This window comes from Sarcophilus harrisii, chromosome 2 (assembly GCF_902635505.1).
Source record: "Sarcophilus harrisii chromosome 2, mSarHar1.11, whole genome shotgun sequence".
Classification (NCBI taxonomy): domain Eukaryota; kingdom Metazoa; phylum Chordata; class Mammalia; order Dasyuromorphia; family Dasyuridae; genus Sarcophilus; species Sarcophilus harrisii.
Window position 1 is genome coordinate 360,447,010 of NC_045427.1, and position 24,729 is coordinate 360,471,738.

Here is a 24,729-nt window from a genome sequence, read left to right on the forward strand (position 1 = left end):
TCCATTCTCACTTTTTTTTCTCTGTTCCATTCCATCTTATTTATAAATCTCCTCCCAAGGCCCCTCTAAACTGCTCCCCAAATGTGTGCTTCAAAAAACAGAAATGGATTTAGGAGTATTTCCAGTGTAAAGTAATAGAATCCTGGAGTGTCATAACAAGAACAGACCTGAGATTCATGGAACCATAGAAGCTGAAAAGTATTAGGGACCTTAAAACTAAAAAACTGAAGAGCAGAAAGGTATATAAAAGCCATCTACTACTATACTAGGGGTTCTTAAGCTGGGGACCTTGAATTTTTTTAAAGAATTTTAATAACTATTTCAATATAATTATTTCCTTGGTAATCCAGAAATTTTATTTTATGGATTTAAAAATATTATTCTGAGAAGGAATCCATTGAGGATAAAAGTTAAGAACCTTTGGTCTACTCCAGCCTCTCTCATTTTCTAGAGGAAGAAATGAAGTCCAGATGTATCCAATACAATGAGTTAGTGATGGAGCTAGAACTCAGATCCAGATCTCTATGCTCTAAGAGTTTTTCACAACCTCATGATAGATGGTCTTCTATGATACCACCTAAGATATATGAATCCCACCATCACCCATCTTTCTAGATTTATAACTTAGCTCTATTAAGTCCTTGTTATTTCTATGCAATAAAAATTCAGGGAGAATTAAGAACACAAGAGAAAAATAAACTTTCCCAGAACCCACCCTGACTTAGAGACAAAGCCAGGAGTAGAGGCCAGGCACCCTTGTGTCCTTTTTCAGGGTTCTTTCCACTTCACCAGGATACTTCAGATGTATGTACATTCCAGATATCTTCCTTTCTATGCTCTCTTTTCCTTCCATGTACTTTTGACATCTATTTCCTTTAATCTTCCAAGAAAAAATTGATATAGTTGCCAGGACAATGTTTTCCATTATGTGAAGGTCAAAGGGAACAAAGAGCAGGGTTTTTTCCATTGGCCCTTAGAATACAGAAGTAGAAGCAGTTGGAGGGAGGAGGGGAAGATGAGGTGAGAATTAATAGGGAGGACGATTTTGGCTCATTTTAAGAAGTTCAGAATGAGTTGTCCAGTAGTGCTGTGGAGATAGTATTTCTGAATTTTCATGAGCCATTTGACAGAGTCACAATTTTTTTTTTGTATGAGATGAAGAGATGTAAGTTAGACAACAGTACATTCAGTTGAGGATATTTCAGCTGCAGATGAGGAGAAGGCTTGAGCAGGAATCTTAGACAGGATGAGCTGTCTGAAAACATTTGAAGGATTCTCCTATGGAAGTCATTTTCTGTTTGGTCCTAGAAAGGAGAGCAAGGAGTAATGAGTAATGATTACCAAGGCTTTTTTTTGGATTCCACAAATTGAAGAATTTCTTAATAACTTGAGCTTTCAAGAAATGGAGTATAGTACCTCCTGAGAATAGTGAGTTATCCCTTACTGGAGATTTTCAAGCAGGCAATAGAGATATTTGTTTCAAGATATTTTATAAATGAGAGGTGAGCTTCTGATAGGGATTATATTAAATGGCTACTAAGTATTTCCTGGTTCTGTTATCCTGTAATCTTTAACTGTTTTATTTCATTTTTAAAACTGAGTTTTGGTATTTTGCCAGGCATTCTAGCCTGAATGCTGAGGTCACTCATGGGCCCAATTTCACTACTGATTATCATGGAAGTTTTAGCCTTTTCCCCTTTCCAACCTAGGCTAATTTTCTCTTCTTTAGACCAAAGCTTCTTAAACTGTGGGTCATGAGCCTATGTGGGAGTGCATAACTGAATGTGAGGGTCATGAAATTATCATTTATTGTCAGTAAAACCTATTCTACTGACCTAAAAACCTATTTTATATACGTATATACTTGGGTTTGTATAAAAATGGTCTAACCAAGGCAAGGTATTATATTTGTGAAATTAATTTTTTTTAACCCAAGTGCAAGGCTATACATTCATCCCTTACTAAATTTCATCTTATCCCTACTAAATTTCATCTTATTTGACTGAAGCTATAATTCTAGCCAATAAAAAATCTTTGGATCATTACTTTAATATTCAGTGTGTTAGCTCTCCTTCCAAGCTTTATATCATTTGCAAATCTGATAGATTATCATCTATGTTAAGTCATTGATTAAAATGTCAAGCACCAAAAGGTCAACTTTAGAGTTCTAAAAGCTATACAGGCCTCCTCCTGATTTATTCAATCAGGCAAATCAGTAGGCATCTATGAAGCACTTACTATGTGCTAAGTTCTGTTCTAACTGCTGAAGATACAAATACGAGGAATGAATACTAGGAATTCCTAATCTCAATGAATTTACTTATATACTAATGGGTAAGACAAGTATGTAAGCATATACAAAACAAGTAATTGATAGTAATAATAATAACCTACATTTTCAAAGTACTTTACGATTTACAAAGTTTTTTATAAATATTTTTTCTACCCTGAGAGGTAGATGCTATTATCACTTCATTTTGCAAATGAGGAAATGAAGGAGATAGAGTTTAAGTGACTTACTTATGGACTTCCAGGTAGTAAATATCTGAAGTTGGATTTGAACTGAGATTTTTCTAACTCCATTGTACTACCTAATAGTTAAAAATAAGATAGTTCCCAGTGAGAAGGCACTAGCAGTTAGAGGGATGAGAAAAGGCTTCATGAACAAATTGTTTCTTGAACTGTGTCTAAAAGAAAAATAGAGTTTCTATGAGGCAGAAATGAGGAAGGAGTACATATCAGGGCTGGAGAAAGGCCGGTGCAAAAGTATGAGAAGTAAAAGAATGCTATGTGTGAAGAAGAGTAAGAAGAGCTGTTTGGCTGAATCTGAGTGTGTTGGAGGAGATCTAATGCACAATAAGACTAGGAAAAAAAGTTTGTGCCAGCTTATGTTAAGGGTGTTAAAAGTTAAACAGAGTAATTTAAATTTGATTCTGAGGCAACAGAGAGCCCCTAGAGTTTGTTGAGTAGAGGAGTAACTTGATAAGATCTCCACTTAAGAAAAAACTTTGCTTGGTGTCTTGGGCCTGGGGGAGGGGGAGGAGAGGGAGAAAATTCTGAAACATAAGGTTTTGCACAAGTAAATGTTGAAAACTATTTTTGCATGTATTTGGCAATATAAAATACTATTAAAATATTTTTAAATATTCCATATTTAAAAAAAGAAAAAAATCATTTGGGCAGCTGTGTAAACTATAAGCCGGAAAGAGATGAGGTAGGAAGATAATTAGGAAATTGTTGTGACATTCTAGGCAAGAAATGATGAATATTTGGACTGAGGCCATACCAGTGTAAATAAGGAGCAAGGCTTGGAAGTTAGAGATATGGAGAGAGAAGTGGCAAAATTTTACAACTGACTGGCTATTTGAAGGTGAGGGAAACTGTGCAATCAAGGGTGATGTCAAGACTATAAATCTGGGAGATTGAAAGAATAGTGATGCTTTCAATAGAAAGAGGAAAGATTGGAAAGGGAGAGGGCTTGGGGTTTAGTTTTGAATCTGATGAATTTGACAAATCTCGGAGATATCCAATTTCAAATGTCCAATAGGTGACTGGTAATATGGGCCTGAAACTCAGGCAAAAGACTGTGCATGTACATACAGATCAGAGTCATATTGGCATTAAAGATAATAAACTCCCAAGAAAAATAGAGAGGGGAGATATCAAGAGATAGCACCTAGGACAGCGCCTTGGAAAAGGGTCATAGTTAGAGAGCATGATGTAAATGATAGCCAGTAAAGGAGACTAAAAGGAAGCAGTCAGACAGTATAAGAGGAGAACAAGAAAGGAGTGTAACATCATAAAACTTAGAAAAAAGAAAACCTCAAGGAAAAAGTGAGTAACAATTTCAAATGCAACAGATAGGTCCAAGAAACAAGAGAACTAAGATAAGACCCTCAGATTGCTTCATATGACTGTTTTTTGTGATTTCCTTTTACTTTCTACTTAATGGTACTATTACCTAGTATACATTTTCCCCTTTGGGGCACAAAAATAACAAAGACAGCTAAGTGGTTCAGTGGACAGTGTGTTAGACCTGGAATCAAGAAGATCTGAGTTCAAATCCAGCCTCAGACATTTACTAACTATGGAGTCCAAGAAAGTCATTTAATCTGTGTGTGCCTTAATTATAAAATGTGAATAATAATAGCATCTAACTCTCAGGGTGATCATGAGGATCAAATGAGATAATATTCATAAAATGCTTAGCACAGTTTATTTCCTTCCTTCCATCATAGATTTTCAATGTTTTCTTGAAATCTGGATAACCTCTGTATAGCATTTATCTGATTTATTAATGTGGTAACTCTAACGAAATGACAATACAATTCGTCTATCACAATCTATTATTTTTTTTGGCAAGGCAAGACTTGTCCAGGGTCACACAACTAGTAAAGTGTTAAGTGACTGAAGCTGGATTTGAACTCAGGTTCAAATCCTCCTGATATCAAGGCTGGGGCTCCATCCCTGTATCATCTAAATGCCCCATAACCTATTCTTAATGAAGCCATGATGGCTCTATTTGATCACTACTTCTTTTTCTACATGCTCGCTAACCATCCCTTTAACATGCTCTAGAAATTTTTTTAGTAATTGAATTTAAGTTTATGTTTCCTCTCTGCCACTTTTTTAAAAGTTCAGGTTAAAGTGGCATTTCCTATCCAAGGTTTCTATCTTTTCTTTTTCAACCAGTTTGTTTTTATTGACTATAATTTAGTATAGAATAGCAGGTTTTACTTAAAAGTTTGAAATACTTTCTCTGCCTTTAAAAGGAGGAATTATCTTTAAAGCAAGCCAAAAAATTGTTAGCTTCACACACATATAACACACACACACACATACACACACACACACACACACACACACACACACACACTTTTAGCAAAGAGAGTGGTTCAACCAGTGATCACAGAGTTGAAATCCCCTGTCACTACCATATTATACATCTTGGCCAGGACTTAAATTTGTCACTCTACTTTACATCCACAATTGCTCTTCCTGGTTTCAACTTTGCAGAACATGATGGCTCTGCCAGGACAAGCTCCTTGCTTCTAATCTGATCACCATGCTGCTAACCAAATTCTTCCCAATGCCTTCCTTTATAAATGGCAAAGCCTAGACTCAGATCACTTTACTTTGCATCTACCGCTATTCCTGGTTTCAACTCCAAGAACAAGATGCCCCTATAGGGAATACTCTTTGCCCCTTCATTCCTGCCTCCTTTAATGTATTGTCTCCTCCCTTTAAATTGCAAGCTCCTTGAGGACAGGGATTGTCTTTCTTCTTTATTCATTGTACCCCTAGAGTTTAACACAGTGTCTGGAATATAGTAGTTGTGTAACAGATATTTATTGGATTAGATTGTTATCTGAATTCTTATTTATTGCCTCCTTCTAGTGATAATATCATTTGTTTCTCCCTCTGTTGATTTCCATCCAATATTTGCCACCATGCTTTCTCCCTGTTTCCTAGATTTCCTCATCAATCCATTGTCCAGTGCTATTATTCTCTCCTTCCCAAAACATGTACTTTTAAAATCTGTTCTCTTACTTTTAGTAAGATGTAAACTTTTCAGAACTCTATTCCAGTCATATGTTTTTTGCTCTGCCCTTTTTGGACACTTTTCTGGGACAGGTCTGGATCTACAATTTCATCAGGATAAGAAATTGTGAATGGAGAAACTTTACCACCAAAGCAGATCAACAGCTGTCCTGTAACTTAGAATTTTTAAAGATAGCTTGGAGGCAATGAGGATCATCCAGGATTGAGCTAACAGTATTCACTAAGACTTGAACTCTTGACTTGAATCTAGTCAACTCAAAACTAATGACAACTAGTTGTCATTGTAGCATAGCACTGTGAATAGAGATTCAGTCTCTCTGTTTTAGATTCTTTATCACTTATTTCCCACTCGTACTTTTGCTGATAAACATTTGAATCTATGGGTTCACTTCCTATATTTTTCCACTGGTTCACTTCCTATATTTTTGTCTCTTTTGAATTACTGCCCAATTCTATTGAGATTCTTCTTCCATCTTTATAACTCCTAGTTTCAGTTTGGGAAATATACACAGGCATTTTTTTTATCCTCTTTTCCCCCCTTTTCAGTTTCTTCTTAAAAGATTTTTGAAGCCCTAGACAAGTATATATCTTACTATCCCTCTTTAAGTTCACTCCTTCCCTGGCTAAGAAGAGCTCATAATTTCTACATTTTAAAAATATCTGTTGCATAAATCTGAATTTTCTTCTCAGTCTCCTGTTAGCTAGCCATTCACTTTCAACATTCACCTTTCTCGTCTGAATCCCCTACCTTATATTGGCTAAAGGGGAAAAATAAAGTACCACTTGTGCCCCTAAAGCCTTAATTTTTTTCAATGAGGATTTCATCAACCCTGGCAAGGCTTCCCAGATTCTTCCTGGCAATCGCACTTGTCCCCACATGAATCATCAAAAGTAGGTAATTGTCATCATTTTTGACAAGTCCTTGGGAGGCTTTCCATCACATTGTTGATGTAAGTCCTAGAAATACAGCAGATCTCTTTATTGTTAATGTCAAGTTGACAAATAGCTGCCTTGATACCCCTCAGCAGGAAGTCACCAACTACCATGATTTTTTTTTCTCGTATCTTCCCCAAATGACTTTTTCCTGTGCTAGCAAGAGATGCACATTCATCATACCTTGGAATACAGAGAGCTACTTATTCCTTAAAGGAACTAACTCCCCTTCCACTCTACCCACACTCCCTACCCCTATCACTTTAAAATAAGAGCATTATTTCTATTACTTAGCTTCAAGTACTTGGTTATCTTTTCTTCTTTCCTTTCTCTTCAGCATCACATTTTTCTACCCTCTCACTTCTTGATGTAGGTCAGCATTCTGTTCAGATCCTTTCTCTTCAGAGTTTTCCCCTTGATGCCTTTCTTTCATATTTTCCCCCAAGGAACATTTCATTCTCTCTGTCTTGGGGTTTCTGCTGTGAAAATAGACAAAAGAAGGTTTGGAAAGGATTTCTACTTCCCTAGAGAAAGGAAGCAACTCAGCTGCTCCTTAGATTATTATTTTACCAAATACCATTGGCCATGAAAAACTTTTCCAGCATTTTAGGAGAAGCACAAAGCCAGAAAGAAATCTACCTGTCATTCCTAAAAAATGGTTCAAAATAATTGGAGGTCTGGAACAGCAGAAAGGGTAAAGGTAAACCTTGGTCTCATATGATATTCCAGATGTGTTCAGAAATGCCTTCTAATTGAACCCTAATTCACCAAGACTGTGTCTAACATGCAGAGATTGATTACAAATCCACTCGTTTGTTTGCTCTCCAGCTTTGCTTGCATCTAATAAATAACTACAATCTTACCATTTTCAATTAAAATATTAATTGCTGGAATTTGGTACTAGAAAGAATGTCCTTCATATGTAGCAATAACATAATTGTTTTCCTGTATCCAGATAGATGGCATAAAAGCCATTCTTTTTAGCTATTAGCATGTGTCTTAATAATAATAATAATAATTCTATTACTCTCTTACAGGTGAGAAAATTAAATTCAGAGAAAGGAAATAATTTACACAAGGTTAAATAATTAGGAAACGAGAGTTGGAGACTTAAAATTTGGTTTTCTGGAAAGTTATTGTAAAATGAGAATTAGTAGGGATAGGATTCAGGAGAGCTGGATTCTAGTCTCAAGCTCTGCCAGTAACAACAGGCATTAAGTTCTCAATTTATGCCACAAACTGTTCTAGGCACTGAAGATACAAATATAAAGGATTAAATAATTCCTTCTGGGACTTAGTTTTCTCATCTCCATTAGGAAGGAACCTTTTCTCTGTAAGTTTCCTTGACTCTGCTGACTTTTTCTTTGAAGCTACCCTAAGTCCTCCTGAATGTTGCTCTCTTCCACCAGTCTACTAACTCCTTCAAGTTCTTTCTCCTCTGTTTCTGTTAGGAAAGAAAATACTTGATTGAATTCAAGTCTCTAGATTCCCTCTTCCAAGGGACCCAAACTGAGCCCTTGAGAGGAAAGATTTGATTCATTTCATTTCAAATTTCAGAGAGCAAAGGGAGAAGAAGGGTCTCAGGTAGGAAGTGTAACCCCTTCCAGAGTGGGTCAGAATATCTACAGGGATAATTTCCATGAAGACAGAATTTTAGTTTTAAGACTCTCCCTCTGTGGGATTCCTAACTTATTTTCTTCACCTCCAAAAAGGTGCCTTCTTCTCCCTCATTAAGATTCATTTTCTTTACCCTCCATGAGATTCCTATCTCACTTTTTTTCTTTCTGTGGGATCCCTTTATAGGATTCAATTCTAAGGGCTAATTCTTGATGAAAATTCCATTTAACAATAGATGATCAATTTACTTTCACTAAATATTGATTTACTTTCAACAGAATTAATTTCCAGTGCTGCCAATGGGCAGTAGATGGGACTTAGGCATTGATTTTTATTAAAACACAAGTACTTTATAACAAGAGAATAAAACCACAATTCTGGAAGGTTCTGATGACTATTTCTTAAGTGATTCATTTCTATGTCTTCCCCTGGGTACCTGGGATAGAGGAAAATATAAAGGTACAGACACTCATATGCTCAGCAAAGATGAGTTGCACAATAATAGCAAACGTTTATATTTTGTTGGGTGCCACGCACCATGATTTACAATTATTATTTCATTTGATCCTCACAACAACCCTGGGAGGCAGATGCTATTATCACTCCCATTTTACAGAGGAACAAACTGAGGTTAAATGTCCAACCCAAGGATACATAGCTAGTAAGTGTCTAAGGCCAGATTTTAATCAGATTTAAAATCAGATCTTCCTTAATACAGATCCAGTAATCTATTCTTGTGCCACCTAGCTGCCCCCTGGGGAGGTTTGAATTTCAGAGGCAGCTCCAGGGGAAATGCTTCATCAGGATAAAAGTTATGTCTAAGCAAAATAATGGTTTGATCATGTATACTTATTGTGTATCTAATTTATCCTTTAATATATTTAACATGTTTGGTCATCCTGCCATCTGGGGAAGGGGTGGGGGGAAGGAGGGGAAAAATTGGAACAAAAGGTTTGGCAATTGTCAGTGCTGTAAAGTTACCCATACATATAACTTGTAAATAAAAAGTTATTTTAAAATTTTTTTAAAAAATAAATAAAATCCATACTATTGCCCTTGAAAAAAAAAAATTCTGTCTAAAAGATTACAGACATATATCTCTTTTATCTTCCTTTAGATTCTAGGAGTTCTAGGAGTTCCATCCCTTTATTTGTGTTCAAATAAGTCTTTGCTTTCACTTGGGAAGATAAGACCCAAACTTGTTGTTGACTCAGCTATTCCAAAAGGTCAGCCTTCTCCCAGCAAAGTGTTTCTGTCCTCCCTGTGCCCCTTCTGAAGACCAAGCTTAGACAAGGATCTCAGTGGAGACTGTGAGGGAGGGGAGGCAGCCCTCTCTTACCCAGCGTTCTCACAGTCAGCTGCACTCCAGAGTTAATCAGGGCATCTAGGGCGCATGTATCCCAACAAAGCCCTGGGCTGCCCTCCATGCTCAATCGACCAAGCTATTTTTAGGCTTCTGCTTTGTGAATAAATCACCCTCATTATTTCTTACACGTTCTGAGCAAGAACCTCAATTAAGAATTCTTGGACTTCTGCCCAGGTTTGTATTGGGAAAAGGAATCACATTTTTTTTAATTTCACAACTTCAAAAAAGTATAGGACCAATGCTTTCTGACATTGGCAAGAAAGGACATTACCTTCTCAAAATTTTCCTAGAGTACTAATAATCTTTGCCTTTGTCATATATCACATGTATATGTGTGTATGATATCCCTTCATTTGATTATAAACTCCCTGTGGACAAGGATTGTATCATTTTTAATTTTGTAACCACAGCATAGGGAGGATCTTGCATATAGCAAAGGCTTAATCAATGTTCATTGAATGAATGGTAAGAATGGAGAGAGATTAATGAACATGAAAACCTATTCTTCACCTTGAGAAAAGCAAGATTAGACTGTTTGCTCCTGCTGGTCCCACTGCTGAGAAATTTTTCTTGTTGTTGATTCATTTTTTTCCCAGTCATGTCTAACACTTACTATGTGCCACGCATATGATAAATGCTTTACAATTATTATCTCATCTGATCTTCACAACATTAGAAATAGGTACTATCATTATCCCTACTTTACAGATAAGGAAACTGAAGTAGATATCAAGTTATTTGCCCATGGTTACATAACTACTGAGTATCTAATGTTGCATTTGACTCTACATCCAAAACTCCAAACATTGCACTACCTCCCTTTAAAGACAGTACTGTAATGTCAAGTTGATAGATCAATTAGGACCCCATTGAGAGGGGCCTAATGCCAGGATAAGTAATTGGGACTTGATTTTTATAGGAAGATGTCTTTTAATGTGAAAGTATCAAGATCAGAACAAAACTGAAAAAATTAATCCTTTTAAAAGAAAATTCTAAATCATTATCACTTCAAAATGATCTTTTCCCCTAATAGAAACCTCCCTTGTAATAGAGAATCATGATCAAAAAAACCATGTATCTCAATGGGATATCCTTCACTGTGCCAGTCCTCCGAAGTCAAGATTGGTGAATGTGTTAATCAGAATTACATGCTGTTTTCATTTTTACAGTTGCAGTCAATGTATATGTTGTTCTCCATTTACTCTGCATTGGTTAAATATTTTCCTGAACTAATCTAAATTCTTCCTATTGGTCATTTCTTACAGTGCAATTACATTTCATTATATTTTTGTCTTCTACTATTACTATTTTTGTCTACTACAAATTATACAGTCAAATTAGTTCAAATTTCATCCCTTCTATGGAATGGATAAGAGAATCCCTTTTATGGTATCATGGCAGGTGACCCTCTAAGCCTTTGTTTGAGCACCTCTAGTTTTAAGAAGCATACTATCTTTCAAGGTTTTCATTGTTGAACAGCTATAAGTCTTTTTTATATTTGGTCAAAAATTGCCTTTGACCCTCTACCTTTGGTTTTGCCAAACAGGCTAATCCCTCTTCCCCATTAGAGCCCTTCATATTTTTCTTTTCTTCTCCAAACAGTCCCCATCTTTCACCTATTCAAAATAGAGACCACTGCTGTTTTATATATATAGCACTAGATTAGGCAGAAAATGTCATCTAATTAAAACTTGAGTGAAGAAGAAATAAAAGGAATACATCCCTGCCCTCATTTACCTTTTTTGAGCATCACAGCATCCTTAGAGTTGTTGCCATTAGGAATTTGGATGTGGTAAAAAGAGAACTTGTTTTTGATTGAGGAGGATCTGGCTTAATTTTGGCAGGAATCTCTTTTTATGAGCCCCAGTTTTCTCATCTATAAGAGGGTGGATACAAATACTCATGCACCTGCTACCATTGGACTTTGTGAACTCAAAAGTTCCATACAAGTGTGAACTACTATTGTTCATCGCATTTTGTATCATTTCATTTGATCCTCAAATCATCCTTGTATTTTGGCTGATGGTCAGATAACATCATCTTCATTTTGTATTAAAAACTTGAGAGAATTGGCTGACTTTTGTCTTTTGCAGGAAAATCTGGGACTAAACACCAGGTCTCCTACATCTCAGCCCCAGCACTATTTCTCTAAGACCAAGCTAAAGGTTTAAGCACTTCAAAAATTCCTGATCTGCTGAATCCCCCTCTTTTTTGTCCCTCTTCCCAGACCATTACAGGCAGTTTTGCCTCCACTGTCAGATTTGATGACTAGATCTTCCTGAGGTTGTGGTAGGACTTCATGCCTTGATATTATTAATTATCTAGTAAATGCCCAATAGCTTAGTATATGTCTGACTTCTGGGTTTGTTTTTCAGTATTTTACAATAGTTTTTTTTTCAGTTTCTATTTCCTGAAAAAAAATTCTATTTCAGTTTCTATTTCTGAGCTTGGGGGTTGGGGTGGGGTGGGGGGAATAGTGCATCCTCTGCAGGAATGGTTAGATTAAGCTATATTTGGTCTCATGAGCACATCTGCTGCAGCTGAATGGGGGACATGATTGATGAAAACTGTCTTAGAAGATCGTGGGCACACAGGATTGCAAAGAGGGCTTTGCCTCTTGTGGCCATTTATTCCTTATTTCTCATTCTTTCTTCTTTTTCCTTCTCTCTCGTCCCATCATAAAATTAATTAACAGAGTGCCTGAGATGAGCTAAAAGATAGTGTGGTTTAATGCAAAAAACCCTTAAACATGGAAGCAGACAACCTGAATTCTAGGCCCTCATGTACAATTTCTTAGCTGTGTCTACCTGAGCAAATCATTTTATATTCTAAATAAGGATAATCTTGCTTGTGCTCCTCCCTCCATAAGCCATTTTCATTTTGGTTTTGACAGCCCTTTCACATACACAGTCTTATTTGATATAGTTTCAATCTTCACAACAACCTTGTGAGGATTGAATAGATAATGTATATTAAAGAATCATTATCGTCATCATCATCATCATCATTAGGAAAAGTCCAAATAATTATTGGCCTGTAGGATGCCAGAGATCTAGAAGCATAGAACACAGAATATTCTTTTTAAAAGGCCCAGCACATCTAATGGATTTGTGATGGAGAGGGCCATCTACATCCAGAAAGAGGACTGTGGGGACTGAATGTGGATCACAGCTTAGTATTTTCGCCTTTTTTGTTGTTGTTTGCATGCTTGCTTTTTTCCCCTCATTTTTTTCCTTTTTCTTGTGCAGCATGATAAATATGGAAATTATCTTTAGAGGAATTGTACATGTTTAACCTGTGTTATATTGTTTGCTATCTAGGGGAGGGAGGGAGAGGATTTTGCAAGGATGAATGTTGAAGACTATCTTTGCATGTATTTTGAAAATAAAAATTTATTATTTAAAAATCTTAATAAAAATTTAAAAAATCAAATTAAATAAAAATTTAAAAGACCTGGGATAGGATCTAATCCAGGGATTCTTAACTTGGAATCCATGGACCCCTTTGTGAGTAGATTTGATCTTCAATGCAGAAAAGTTACATTTTAATTTTCATTAACCACCAACTGAAATTTAGTATTACTTTTAATTATCTGAAAATATTATTCCAAGAGAATATTTATGGGCTTCATTAAGCTGTGAAAGAGGTACATGATAAAATTTTTTAAAAGTTAGGAACTCCTGATCTACTCCAACTTCTTCATTTTATTGATAAGAAAATAGAGGAGCAAAAAGAAGAAGTGACACAGCCATGGTTAAATGATGAGGTAGAGAAATTGTGGCACATAGAGACCTTTTTCACTCAATTTAGTCAAGTAACAAGTTATTTAAAACTTTAAAATGAGTACCTAACTATTTCAGGGAATACAAGAAAATAAGACAAGGACTAACTTATAAGATCTAAATTGAAATTTGAAGAGAAACGGGCACAACTGGATGTGGAAAGTTTGACAGTTTTGCTTAGAATTTCATTATAGTTAGGCCTTTTTAGGAATCATTGAAACTGATACAAATCTACCACATATACTAGTAGCTCAAATTTATATAATGCTTTAAGCTTTGTAAAGCATTTGACCTATATTGTCTTATTTGGAGAGTTATAAAGGATATAGACATGGCTATAACATAGTGTCTGCCTTCAGGAAGTTCATAGTCAAATAGGAATAATGAAACCCATATCCATGTAATAGGAGAAGACCTATGTCCATGTAGCAGTAAAAGACCCAATGAATGATAAAGTGCTACAAGGGCTTCTAGGAAGGAGAGATGACTGGGCTGGGATATCCAGGGAAAGCTTCTTGGAGGTGGGACTCAGGCTGAGCATTGAAGAATGGATAAGTTTTATAAAATGAAATTGGGGGAAAAAATTCTAGAAGAGGAAAATGGAATATAGATTTCGGGCATTAAGATAGTGTACCCCTTGGTGGCTCTAAGACATGGAGAAATGCCTGATGAAAGATGGAATTCTGTGGCATATTGGACATGATCGCTTGGGTTATTGAGAATAGGATGGGCATCAGAATACAGAGGGTGGAAGAAAATAGATTTGGTGCATACGTTTGAATGGCATGCCATTATCATCAGTGAGATTCAAAAAGAATTTAACAAGTTAAGAGAGTGAAGAAGGGATGAATGGAGGCTGGGTTGAGGGGCTGTTCACTGGGTTATTGAGTTGGCCACTGTTTCCAGTAGTTCATTCCCACTGAAGAAATGTGTGGTTGGAATGAAATGAGAAAAGTTTTCTTTGGGAGACATGAGAAAGATGAAGTATTTTAACACTCCCTTTGTCCACAGATAGGGAAGAGGTGTAGTGGATAAAATACTAGCTCTGGAGTAAGACTATTTTCAAACTGAGCTAGAGCTACCTCATACAAGCTCAGGAAATCCCATTGTTTAATTTTTGGTGTCCACACAGAAATTGGCAAAAACCACAAATCAGGGATTGATTTATTGTTTAGTTGATTGATTATCTAGACAAGAAAATGATGGAGAAAATGTTCATAGTCCATATTAAGCATAAAAGTGTCCATAGATGAGACTAGGTGACACAGTGAATAGAATATTAACCCTGGAGTTAGAAGGACTGAATTAAAATCTGGCCTCAGATTTTATTAGCTCTATGACCTTGGTCAAGTCACTTAACTCCAGTTACTTCTGCTACCCCCAAAGAAAAGTGTCTTGTATATTTTGGGGGGGACAGTTAGTTATTTACCAGTACACTACTGGTTCAAACCAGATCTCCCCACTTTATAGCTCTGTGACCTGAAACAAGTTGTTTAGACTCTGTAGCTCTGTCTCCTTATTTGCAAAATAAAGGAATGAGACTTAATGACACATAAGGTCCCTTCTGGATCTAACTCTATGATTCTATAATAGCAAACTTTTATTCCATTGTTTATGTGTTCTTTAGGATTGTACATAATTTCTAATTTGGTACTTTCCAAATTGCTAATTCTGTTTTCTAATTCTAGAATTTATAAATTCTAATTTAGTACTTTCAATATGGTTTGCCAGTCATAAAGTTATGATTGACCATAATTGCTTTTATTTGTATTTTATTTGGGGTTGCTAAAGGGAGAAGTAATATTTGGTATCTCTTTATAAAGAGAGATAGACAACAGCTTTTTGTCTAAGAAAAAAAGTGGGGAAGGAGAGTTCTTCCTCCCCCCCCCACCAAACTAGGATTTTGTTGTTCAGTCATGTCTAACTCTTTATGACCCATAACATGCCAGGCCCTTCTTTCCTCCACTATCTCTCAAAGTCTGTCTTGTTCATGTTTGTTGTTTCTGTGACACTACCTATCCATCTCTTCCTCTGCCATACCATTTTTCTTTTGACTTCAATCTTTTCCAACATCAGGGGCTTTTCCAGTGAGTCCCATTTTCTCATATAAAATCTGATATTGCTTCCATTTTTTTCCTCTCTCTATTTACCAGGAAGTGATGAAACTAGTTGCAGGAACTTAGTTGGGTTTTTTGTTGTTTTGTCTTGTTTTTTATGTTAAGCTTTGAGCTAGCTTTTACACTCCTCTTTCACCATCATCAAGAGGCTTCTTAATTCCTCTTAAAACTGGATGCTCAGCATCTAAATGAGAGAAAGTGATTTTGATGTATTAATTTTTATAATGTCCCCAAACCAATCCTGGTTTTTTTCCTTTCATTTATTCACAGATAGACTTGTTTGTTAATTGTTGTTATCTGATAAAAGGTATGGGGATGTTGAATCAAAATGTTCTTCTCATCATTTTCACTCTGTCCCCAGTATCCTCAGAAGACATCTCTTTTTAGGAGTGGAGTGAGAGTAATAACTAAGGAGCAGATCCAGCTTTGTGAGGAGAAAACAAATAGCTAAAAATTCCTAGCCTACACACATTTCAAGGATAGGGGCTAGCCTCTCCAAAAAATGTAGAAATATTTTCTTCAATTCACTTTCTAACCAATCTTGACAGGCAACACACTTGGTAAATGATTTCATGTGGCTCATATCCCACCACTGTTTTTCAGTTTTCCTACTTGAACAATCTTGGGGTTGGATTAGATCATTTTTAAGGTTCTGTCCAGTTCTGACATTCTATGTTCTAGGATTTTAAAGTTCATTATAAGTCTGACATTCTATGTTCTAGAATATAAACTCCCTTGTTACTCTGATGTTCTGTTTTTCATAATCTAGAGTTCCTTTCCAAATCGGGCTTTCTTATTATTCTTAATATAATTTGTCTTAGTCCTTTCCTTTCTTTAGGTTTTGGTGTGAAAATAGACCAGACTTGAGAGAAACTTTGGACTGATTCCTGTTTGTTTAGGAGTTATTTGCACACCAGCTTAGTAACTTTCTAACTTATTAATGAAAGCTGTTGATATGGCTATGTTAATGTTACATAATAGAACAAATAGAAGGAGGGCAAAGAATTCTCTCTGTCATTTCCTTATCCTTAACCCAACCCTTTCATATCTTTATGCTCCTCTGGTCCTCCTTGAAAGTAAATTTGATAATCAGGAAAATACATCTCAGTGGGGAAGGGGAGGAAAAGCCACTGTTACCTGCTATCAAGCCTGCCATTCTAAATGTGAAAAATGACTGGTCCCAAGGACTCTATCTTCCTTCTCCAGCTTTTTCCTCTCCATCTTTATGCACATCTACTTCCATTTGATGATGAATTGCTTAGAATAGCTTCATAATGTATGTTTGTAGGCAGATTAATCACAGTCCCTAAGTTCTCAACCAAAGGACAACAATTTTGCCCCAGGTCCCAATTTTCTACATGGAAAGAATTAGACTGCAACAGCCCGAGTGTCTGATGCCTTTACTAGAAACTGTTCATTTCTGCCATTATCTTGTTCAGCCTCCTAATCAAATCAGGAATTCTGCCTCTACAACATCTCTGATGAAGGTCACAAATCCAGTGACAAAGGATTATCCTATCCCACATTTTGACAACTCTGATCACTAAATCTCTCTCTTAGGAATTTCCACCCATTGGTCCTACCATTTCCAGAATGATTCAACTTATCTTTCTTAAGTCTACTCAAATATGTATTTCAGAAAAATAATCCTTCACTTGAAGATTTACACTGTTAGAGTATTAATTCCCCTCCACTAGGCACCTCATTTCATGACTGAACAAATCTAAATGGATGTCTTATCTAAATGCTGTATTCCCTGGACTCTTCCAATACACTCCCTAACACAATGTTCTGTACACAATTTATGTTACTAAATTATTTGTTAAATAGTATTTTTTAAATTAGGCAGCTAAAATCAAAATCAATCTTCTTATAACTTCAACCCATTCATCTTATCTTTCCCCCTAATCTCTACATTCTTCTTGTGAAGGAAGCCAACATTCTTTTGGTCAATCAGTTTTAAAACATATTCCCCTTATCCCAACAATCATTTGTCAAGGCACGTTGATTTTCCCATCACAGTATACCATCACATTTGTCTTCGCTCTCCACTCCTAGCACCATCTTCCTAGTTCATGATTTATCACCTCTTGCCTAGACACTATAATAGCTCCCTAAATGGTCTCTCTGCCTCCATTCTCACCCATCTTCCATACTTAAATTCTCTTAAAACACAAATCTGACCATGTCACTCTCTTGCTCAAGAAACTTCAGTGACTCTTCCTTCCCTTTAACATAAAATATAAACCTCGGTTTGCCTTTTATGAAGTCTTCACAATTTAGCTATAGCCCACATTTCTAGGAAAGTTGCATATTACTCTCCTCATACTTAAAAGCTCAACCAAACCAATCTACTTGCTATTCCCTCTAAATCATTTTCTGTCTTTTACATCCTACCTTTGTATAGACTGTCCCTCTTATCTATTAAATTCCAATTTCTTTTAAAACTCAGCCTGAGATACACTTTCTATAAGAAGTCTATCCTGATCCTCCCAATTATTAATACCCTTCCCCTTGAATTTATTTTTAGTTTAGATTGTTAAGATAACTATCAACTTATAATTATTAATTTAATGTTTATATTAATAACAGGGGCTAGCATTTACATAGCATTTTAAGATTTGTAAAGCATGAGGTACTAACTTATTTTATCCTTGCTAAAGTCCTGAGAGGTATATACTATTATCTTCATTTTATAGCTAAAAAAACACAAACAGACAGAAATGACTTATTTAGGTCACACAGGTAGTAAGTGTCTGAAGCAGGATTTGAACTCAGAGCTTCCTGAATCCAGGCCTAATTCTCTATCCACTGCACCACCTAGTTGCCTAGAATTAATATTCTTTTCATAGAAAGTAAGCTTCTTGAGAGTAGAGATGGTGTCATTATTTTTTGTCTTTGAATCCTTAGGGCCTAGCAGAATTCCTGATAGTTGATACTTAATAAATACTTGTTAAGTGGAATCATAAAATCATGGCATCTTAGAGTTGGAAGGAATTTCAGAAAGCATCCAATTCATTTTGATGTATGAAACATGAATTTCCTCTACAGCACCTTTTTTAAAGTAGCCATTAATTGTCTGTGTATATATTTTTAAATGATAGGGAAGCTCAATAGCCACACAAAGCAACCCCATTCCATTATGGAACAGTTTTAATGGTCAATCGGTTGAGTCAGAATCTTCTTCCCTGGACCAAAGGCATCTATTGCTCTCCCAGGCTTTCTTTTCTCTCAGTTATAACATCCCCAATCCTTCAACAGATCCTTGGATGACATATTCCTCTCCATCCAGGCTATCCTTCTCTGTTTTCATCCCAGTTTCTTAAACCTAGTGTCCAGAAATGAATGAAATGAGCTCTGTACTCCAGATGTCTGAATAAGACAGAGTACAACAAAATTGTTTCTTTTCTTCTTCTAAATGTATTAGTGTATCCTGAAATCAAATGAACTTTTCTGATTTTCATGTCCCACTCTAGACTCATAGTGAATTTCATTGAAGTGGAGGGAAAGAATTGAGAGGGTGAGAGAGGTAAGATTAGTATAATCATTAGAGCACAGATGGCATAGACTGCTGACTTACAGTTTAGTGGCAAAGCTGCTCAATTTATCTACCCATTTTCCTCTGTTCATTGGCCATTCAAAGTCCCATATATCAGAATCTTCCTATATTAGGCCAGATCACACATATAAGTTTAGATCTTAAAAAACAGGAATAGCACTGCAGGAAGGGGTTGTTTGTTTTATTTTTCTCAATATGGACATATATCTGGGAAAATAAAGTAATCCTGAATCATCTTTGTTCTTTTCTGGGAAAATTCAGGTGAAAGGAAAAATTGAGCCCATATGTACATCTGCTTAATTTTTCTCTTCTGAAAGGAATTGCACTGTTGGACATAGCTAGGAGATATCATCATACTCAGGAGCCATTTACCTGGAAAAGGTTGACTAAAGGAATTCCTCTAACTCAAAATCAGATAATGTCATACTTTCAGCCATTTTAATTGGTTAGAATTTCTTTTAAAATGACATTTATTTCTTATTCTTCTTTATTTTAGTTGGTTTCTTATTGTCATTGTTCAGTCATTTCAGTCTTGTTTATTAGTCACTTCATTTGGGGTTTTCTTAATCAGGGTACCAGAGTGCTATACTATATTTCATTTTCCAGCTCATTTTACAGAGGAGGAAACTGAGGCAAATAGGGTAAAGTGACGTGACCCTAGGCAAGTCACAGTTAGTCAAAGCTAGTAAATGTCTATGACTGGATTTGAACTCGGATCTTCCTGACTCTAGGCCCATTGCTCTATCAACTGTACCACTTAGCTGCCATAGCCTATTTCTAGATTCTTCTAGGTTTAGAATTAGGACATCAGAACTCTAGTATTAGTTTTGATACTTATAGCTGTGAGAACCATCCCATTTTCATCAGTTGGAAGATAAGGATAATAATACTTATATTAGCTACTTTACAAAAGGGCTTCATAAAACTATAGAAATGTATGTTGTATGTACACTGCATGTGGAATAAAAAATCCCAAGTTCAAGTTTTTACTGTACCACTTATTACCTTGTGTGATCAGATCAAGTTATTTCATCTTTATAGATGTTGGTTCCTAAAATGAAAAAATTAGAATAGATGACTTCTAAGTTTGTTGGTCTGTGATTCTTGCCATTATTATTTTTATTGTTATTAAGTTAGGCATTGTCTACTATTGCCAGAGAATAGAGAATGACATGATAAATTGACCCTGACTCTTTCAGAAGAGAAAAATTAAAGACATAGGGCTCTTTCCTGTGGTGATGGTTTTGACTATGTACATATCTAGAGTGCTTTGTGGTTTTAAAAGCATTTTCCTTTCAATAGTCCTATGAGGTAGAAATTGTAATTATTATCATCTCCATTTTACAAATTAGGAAACGGAAAATTTCTAATCTGGTACTTTTCCCTTCCACACTTATGCTCATTTTGTAATGTGAATGCTAAACTTGGAAGCAAAAATAACTTAAGTCTGATTCCTGCTTCTGATATTTACTAAGTGTTATGACAATAACTCTTTAAGCTTCAGTTTCCTTAATTATAAAACTTTAAAATATTTTAAATGAAATATACAACATATAAAATAATATACATAATTATTTAAATATAAAAATGCTCATACATAGCTCATTGAGTTTTTGTGAGGACCAAATTAGATGATAAATGTGAAAATATTTTTTAGCCTTAACAGTTTATTATATTGAAATTTGTATTCATTCAGAGACCAATAAGACTTTGAATACTTGGTATGAATGTGCCTATGTACTTGCCATGGATGAAATGCCATCCTTAGCAGCTAGTTGGTACAATGTATTGTCCAGAGCATTATACTGAATTCAAATGTGACTGCAGACACATTTCTATCTGTGTGACTCTAGGCAAGTCACTTAACTTCTGTGTTCCTCAATTTCCTCATCTGTAAAATGGGAATAATAATAGCACTTATCTCTCAAAGATGTTGAGGACTAAATAAGATAATATTTGTAAAATGCTTTCTAAACCTTAAAGTACCATGTAGATGCTAGCTATTTTTATAGTGCTGTCAGCTAAAGGAATTTGTTCATTAGGGAAACAAGGCATAGAAGCATGGAACAACTAGAAAATGACCTAAGCCCATATTAGCTCAAGGATTCAATTATTTGCACTTTATTTTCTCCCGTGCTCAATCAACAAACATTTTATAAAGCATCTACTATATGCTAAGTGCTGGCCTAGCACAGCAGGCATTGAATAGATAGATAGACAAAGAATCGAACTGATAAGGATACCCTGCACTTGGAGTTAGAAAAAAATCTACCCAAGTATGTGATGGGATAGGCAAAGCTGGAGAGTATTTATTCAGAAAAATGTTTGGGTGTTTTAGTGACCCACAGGTTCAATATAAAAAAGTTGGAATGTGGAAGTTAAAAAATCCAGTACCATTTTAGGCTACATTAATAGAGACATAATGACCAATATAGTGAAGTTATCACCTTGTCTGCTCTTTTGATGTATAAATGCATTTTTTCAATTGAATGGAGTCATACCATAATTGGAATATTCTGTTCAGTAATGGATATAATATTTTAGGAAGGACATTCACAAATAAAATGTTCTTTAAAGGAGAATGTTCTGAACAGTGAGAAGATCTGAGATTGTGCCAAATGAAGATCTCTTGAAGGAAATGGAGCTATTTAGCCTGGAGTAGGGAAGAGCTGTACGGAATGGAATAGCATGGTTCTAGAATTTGAAGAATTTGTCCTCTTGAAAAGGGTTTAGAATTGCCCTGCCTGCCCCCAGAAGGCATGTACTAAATCTTATTTGCTTCAGAAAAATATGCTAGTACTCTCTGTTTTCTGAGAAATGAAAAGGTCAACATAGGGAAAGATTGACAAACTGTGTCTGTGTGGAGTGGCCAGTGACCAAGGGAAGAGATCAAGAATAGCTCAGAGAGTCAGGATGACTCTATTCCATAAAAAATCAGCCCCTGAAAGATGAATGTGTCTCAGAATGGTTTCCCCAAGCTGCAGCCCATCAGTAAGAGGAGTGACTCAGCTATAGTTCTGTCCCAGCCAATAGTCAATCTCTACTGCAGCAAACATCCTAGTTATCAAATTGAGCTAGGTTTTCTGTCTGTTCAAAGAAGGTATTAACTTGATCTTTACAGTTCTTAATAGCATTTCAGTTCCCTCTAAATATAGACATTCACGAAATTCAAAAGGAAGCTAAAAGGAAAAAGGAAAGGTAACGTGTATATTTCTTTTCCTTGGCTGAGTGCAGAAAAGTCAGACAGTATAATGGAAAACTGCCTTTATATAGTGAACTGTCCAAACGTGGAATGGGCTATTTTATTCCTGGTGATGTTTAAGTGAAATCTGAATGACAAGGATGTCATTCCTTAGAAGAGATTCCTATTTAGTTCTGGGTTGAAGTAGAGATTCTCCTTCTGAGCCTGGAAAGGAAAAAGAAGCCATAGAGCAATTCCTAAGGGTCCCTGTCATTGGCTCTGGTAAAAGATTAGGTGAGTAAGTGTTAGAGCTCATAAATTGTTCTCTTTAGAGTTCTACAAAAGCAAACCTTTTCCTTAAAAATATTACCATCCAGCCCAGAAAGAGCACAGGTCCCTCTGTTTCTAGAATTGTAATCCCAGAGATACTAATAATTCACTGAATGAACTGGCAAATCATTTTTCCCACTCCATGCTTCTGTTTTTTCTTTTTTTTCTGTAAAGTGAAGGATTTAGATGTGGACATTTTAAGGCCCCTTTTAAAATTCTATATTCTATAATTCTATGACATTCTATGAAATCTGACCAGGAGCATGATGGTTAATAGTTAACAACTGGCTTCCCAAAATACATGATCCCAATCTTAAATTTAATCTGCTTTAATATTTTCTTTATCACTTTCACAAGAATAGACAGTCAGCAAACCAACTTTCTGGGGTGTATATTTTCTCACTGAAAAATTAATAAGAATTGGCTCTAGCACATCTTTGCATTTAACTCTTTATTAAATACTGTATTGCCTTCAGAAAATAAGGAAACATAGGTCTTTCCTCTTTCATCTCCCATTGGAACAGTACCTTAAAACTAGCTACAGAAACTCTTCCTAAGGCTCATAGTTGGTTCTTTGTTTTTTGTGGTCCCTCCCAGCACTCTACAGGAACAGAAGGGAGAATTGAGGAAACGTCTCTCCTACACCACCCACAAGCTGGAAAAACTTGAAACTGAGTTTGATTCCACTCGGCACTATTTGGAAATAGAACTGCGGCGGGCACAGGAGGAACTGGAGAAAGTCACTGAGAAACTGAGAAGGTGAGTACCAGACTCAAGAATGAGAAAGAGACATAGAAAGAGAGAGGGAGAGAGAGAGAGAGAGAGAGAGAGAGAGAGAGAGAGAGAGAAAGAGAGAGACAGAGAGAGAGAGACAGAGAGAGACAGAGAGAGACAGAGAGAGACAGAGAGAGACAGAGAGAGACAGAGAGAGAGAGAGAGAGACACTGAGGGAAAGACAAAGGGAGAGACAGACAGACAAACAAGAGACAGACAGAATGTCTGAGTGTCAGTCCATTCTCAAGTATGAAAGGCAGGAAAACAGCCTAGATGCACAGGGTTTTCATTGGGGGAAAGCAAATTTGAATCAAGTATTTCTTGTTTCTGAAATATTGAAATACTGAGAATGTATGCCTATATAAATACCCTGTGTGATCCAACTAACCAGTTGCTTTATATAACCTGCATTTTCTTTATATGAAGATTTATTTAATCTCAAAGGGCATCTTTCAGGTGATGAGCTATGTGAGGGTCCTGTGACCTCTACCCAGAAGAGAGGAAGAATCTCTATGATGTTATCAAGGATATATTTGTTGCTGACTTTGTGTAATGGGCTGAAGCTCAAGTTGATGCACTGAGGTCCCAAGCACATGAGGCTAAATAGTAATTGGACCACACTCTATTAATATATATGCTTGGAGAAAGAATGCCCTCCGCCCACTCTTTGTGTAAGTCCTGATGTGTTGTATAGGAAATGACGATTTTGGTGGGTGGAGGCAGGGGGGGCAGGAAGAGAGGTGGGGAGAGAGGGCTGGCTGGCTTCCGGTCTGGCTGGCTTCTTGACACAGCTGCTAACATTGCTAATCTCCCTTTACCTCCGATCCCCCTTTACCTCTGATCCTTCTTCACCTCTACTGAGAATAAAGATTGAAGATTTTCCCTTAACCTAAATTCCTGACTCCAGCTGATTTTAAAATACGTGGTCATCAGCTTTGTAATATAGAATCTTCACTCCTCCACCCTTTGGTATATATGATAATTGTTTAAAATCTCCAGCAGTTTATAGCACAACTTGTAGAATTTGATTAGGAATTAGGATTAATTCATTTCCTAGTCTGTTCAATTTTACTGAAACTCAATTTAACTTACTCAGTTTTATTCGACCTTGGAATCACTAGTCCTACTGTAACCTACTACTTTCAGTGAATTTCGATTATTATTTTCTTCTTGTTATTATTTTTCTTTCAGCACTGCCATCCTTCCATTAGCCCTCATTTTTTTGACACCCTTGCAATTTTTCTATATTGACCTCTTCCCATTTTTATTGCTGATACAAATTAGCCTCCAGACCATTCACCTAATTTTCCCATCAATTTTAGAACCTGACTCACAATCTCCAACCCATCTCATATCAATTGCAATAGTCATGCCGCCCATTCCTCTAAAAATCTTACTTCTCAATTTCTCTATCATCTTCACTCCCTCTCTGTTCTACTTCAGCTGCAGACCAACACAATCACACCTTTGGTCTCACCAACTAAAGAACTCAGAATTCTGAACTCCCA

The 24,729-nt window shown here is 36.2% G+C and overlaps 1 protein-coding gene across 3 annotated transcripts in view; it reads left to right on the forward strand.

Annotated features, from left to right (window-relative positions):
* Positions 1 to 24,729, forward strand: part of BEGAIN (brain enriched guanylate kinase associated) — a 269,775-nt gene that overhangs the window by 167,959 nt on the left and 77,087 nt on the right. For all 3 annotated transcript variants that reach the window (XM_031953246.1, XM_031953247.1, XM_031953248.1), the window contains one exon: positions 23,045 to 23,206. In XM_031953246.1, the coding sequence (XP_031809106.1) occupies positions 23,045 to 23,206 (162 nt within the window). The remainder of the gene's footprint in view (positions 1 to 23,044; positions 23,207 to 24,729) is intronic.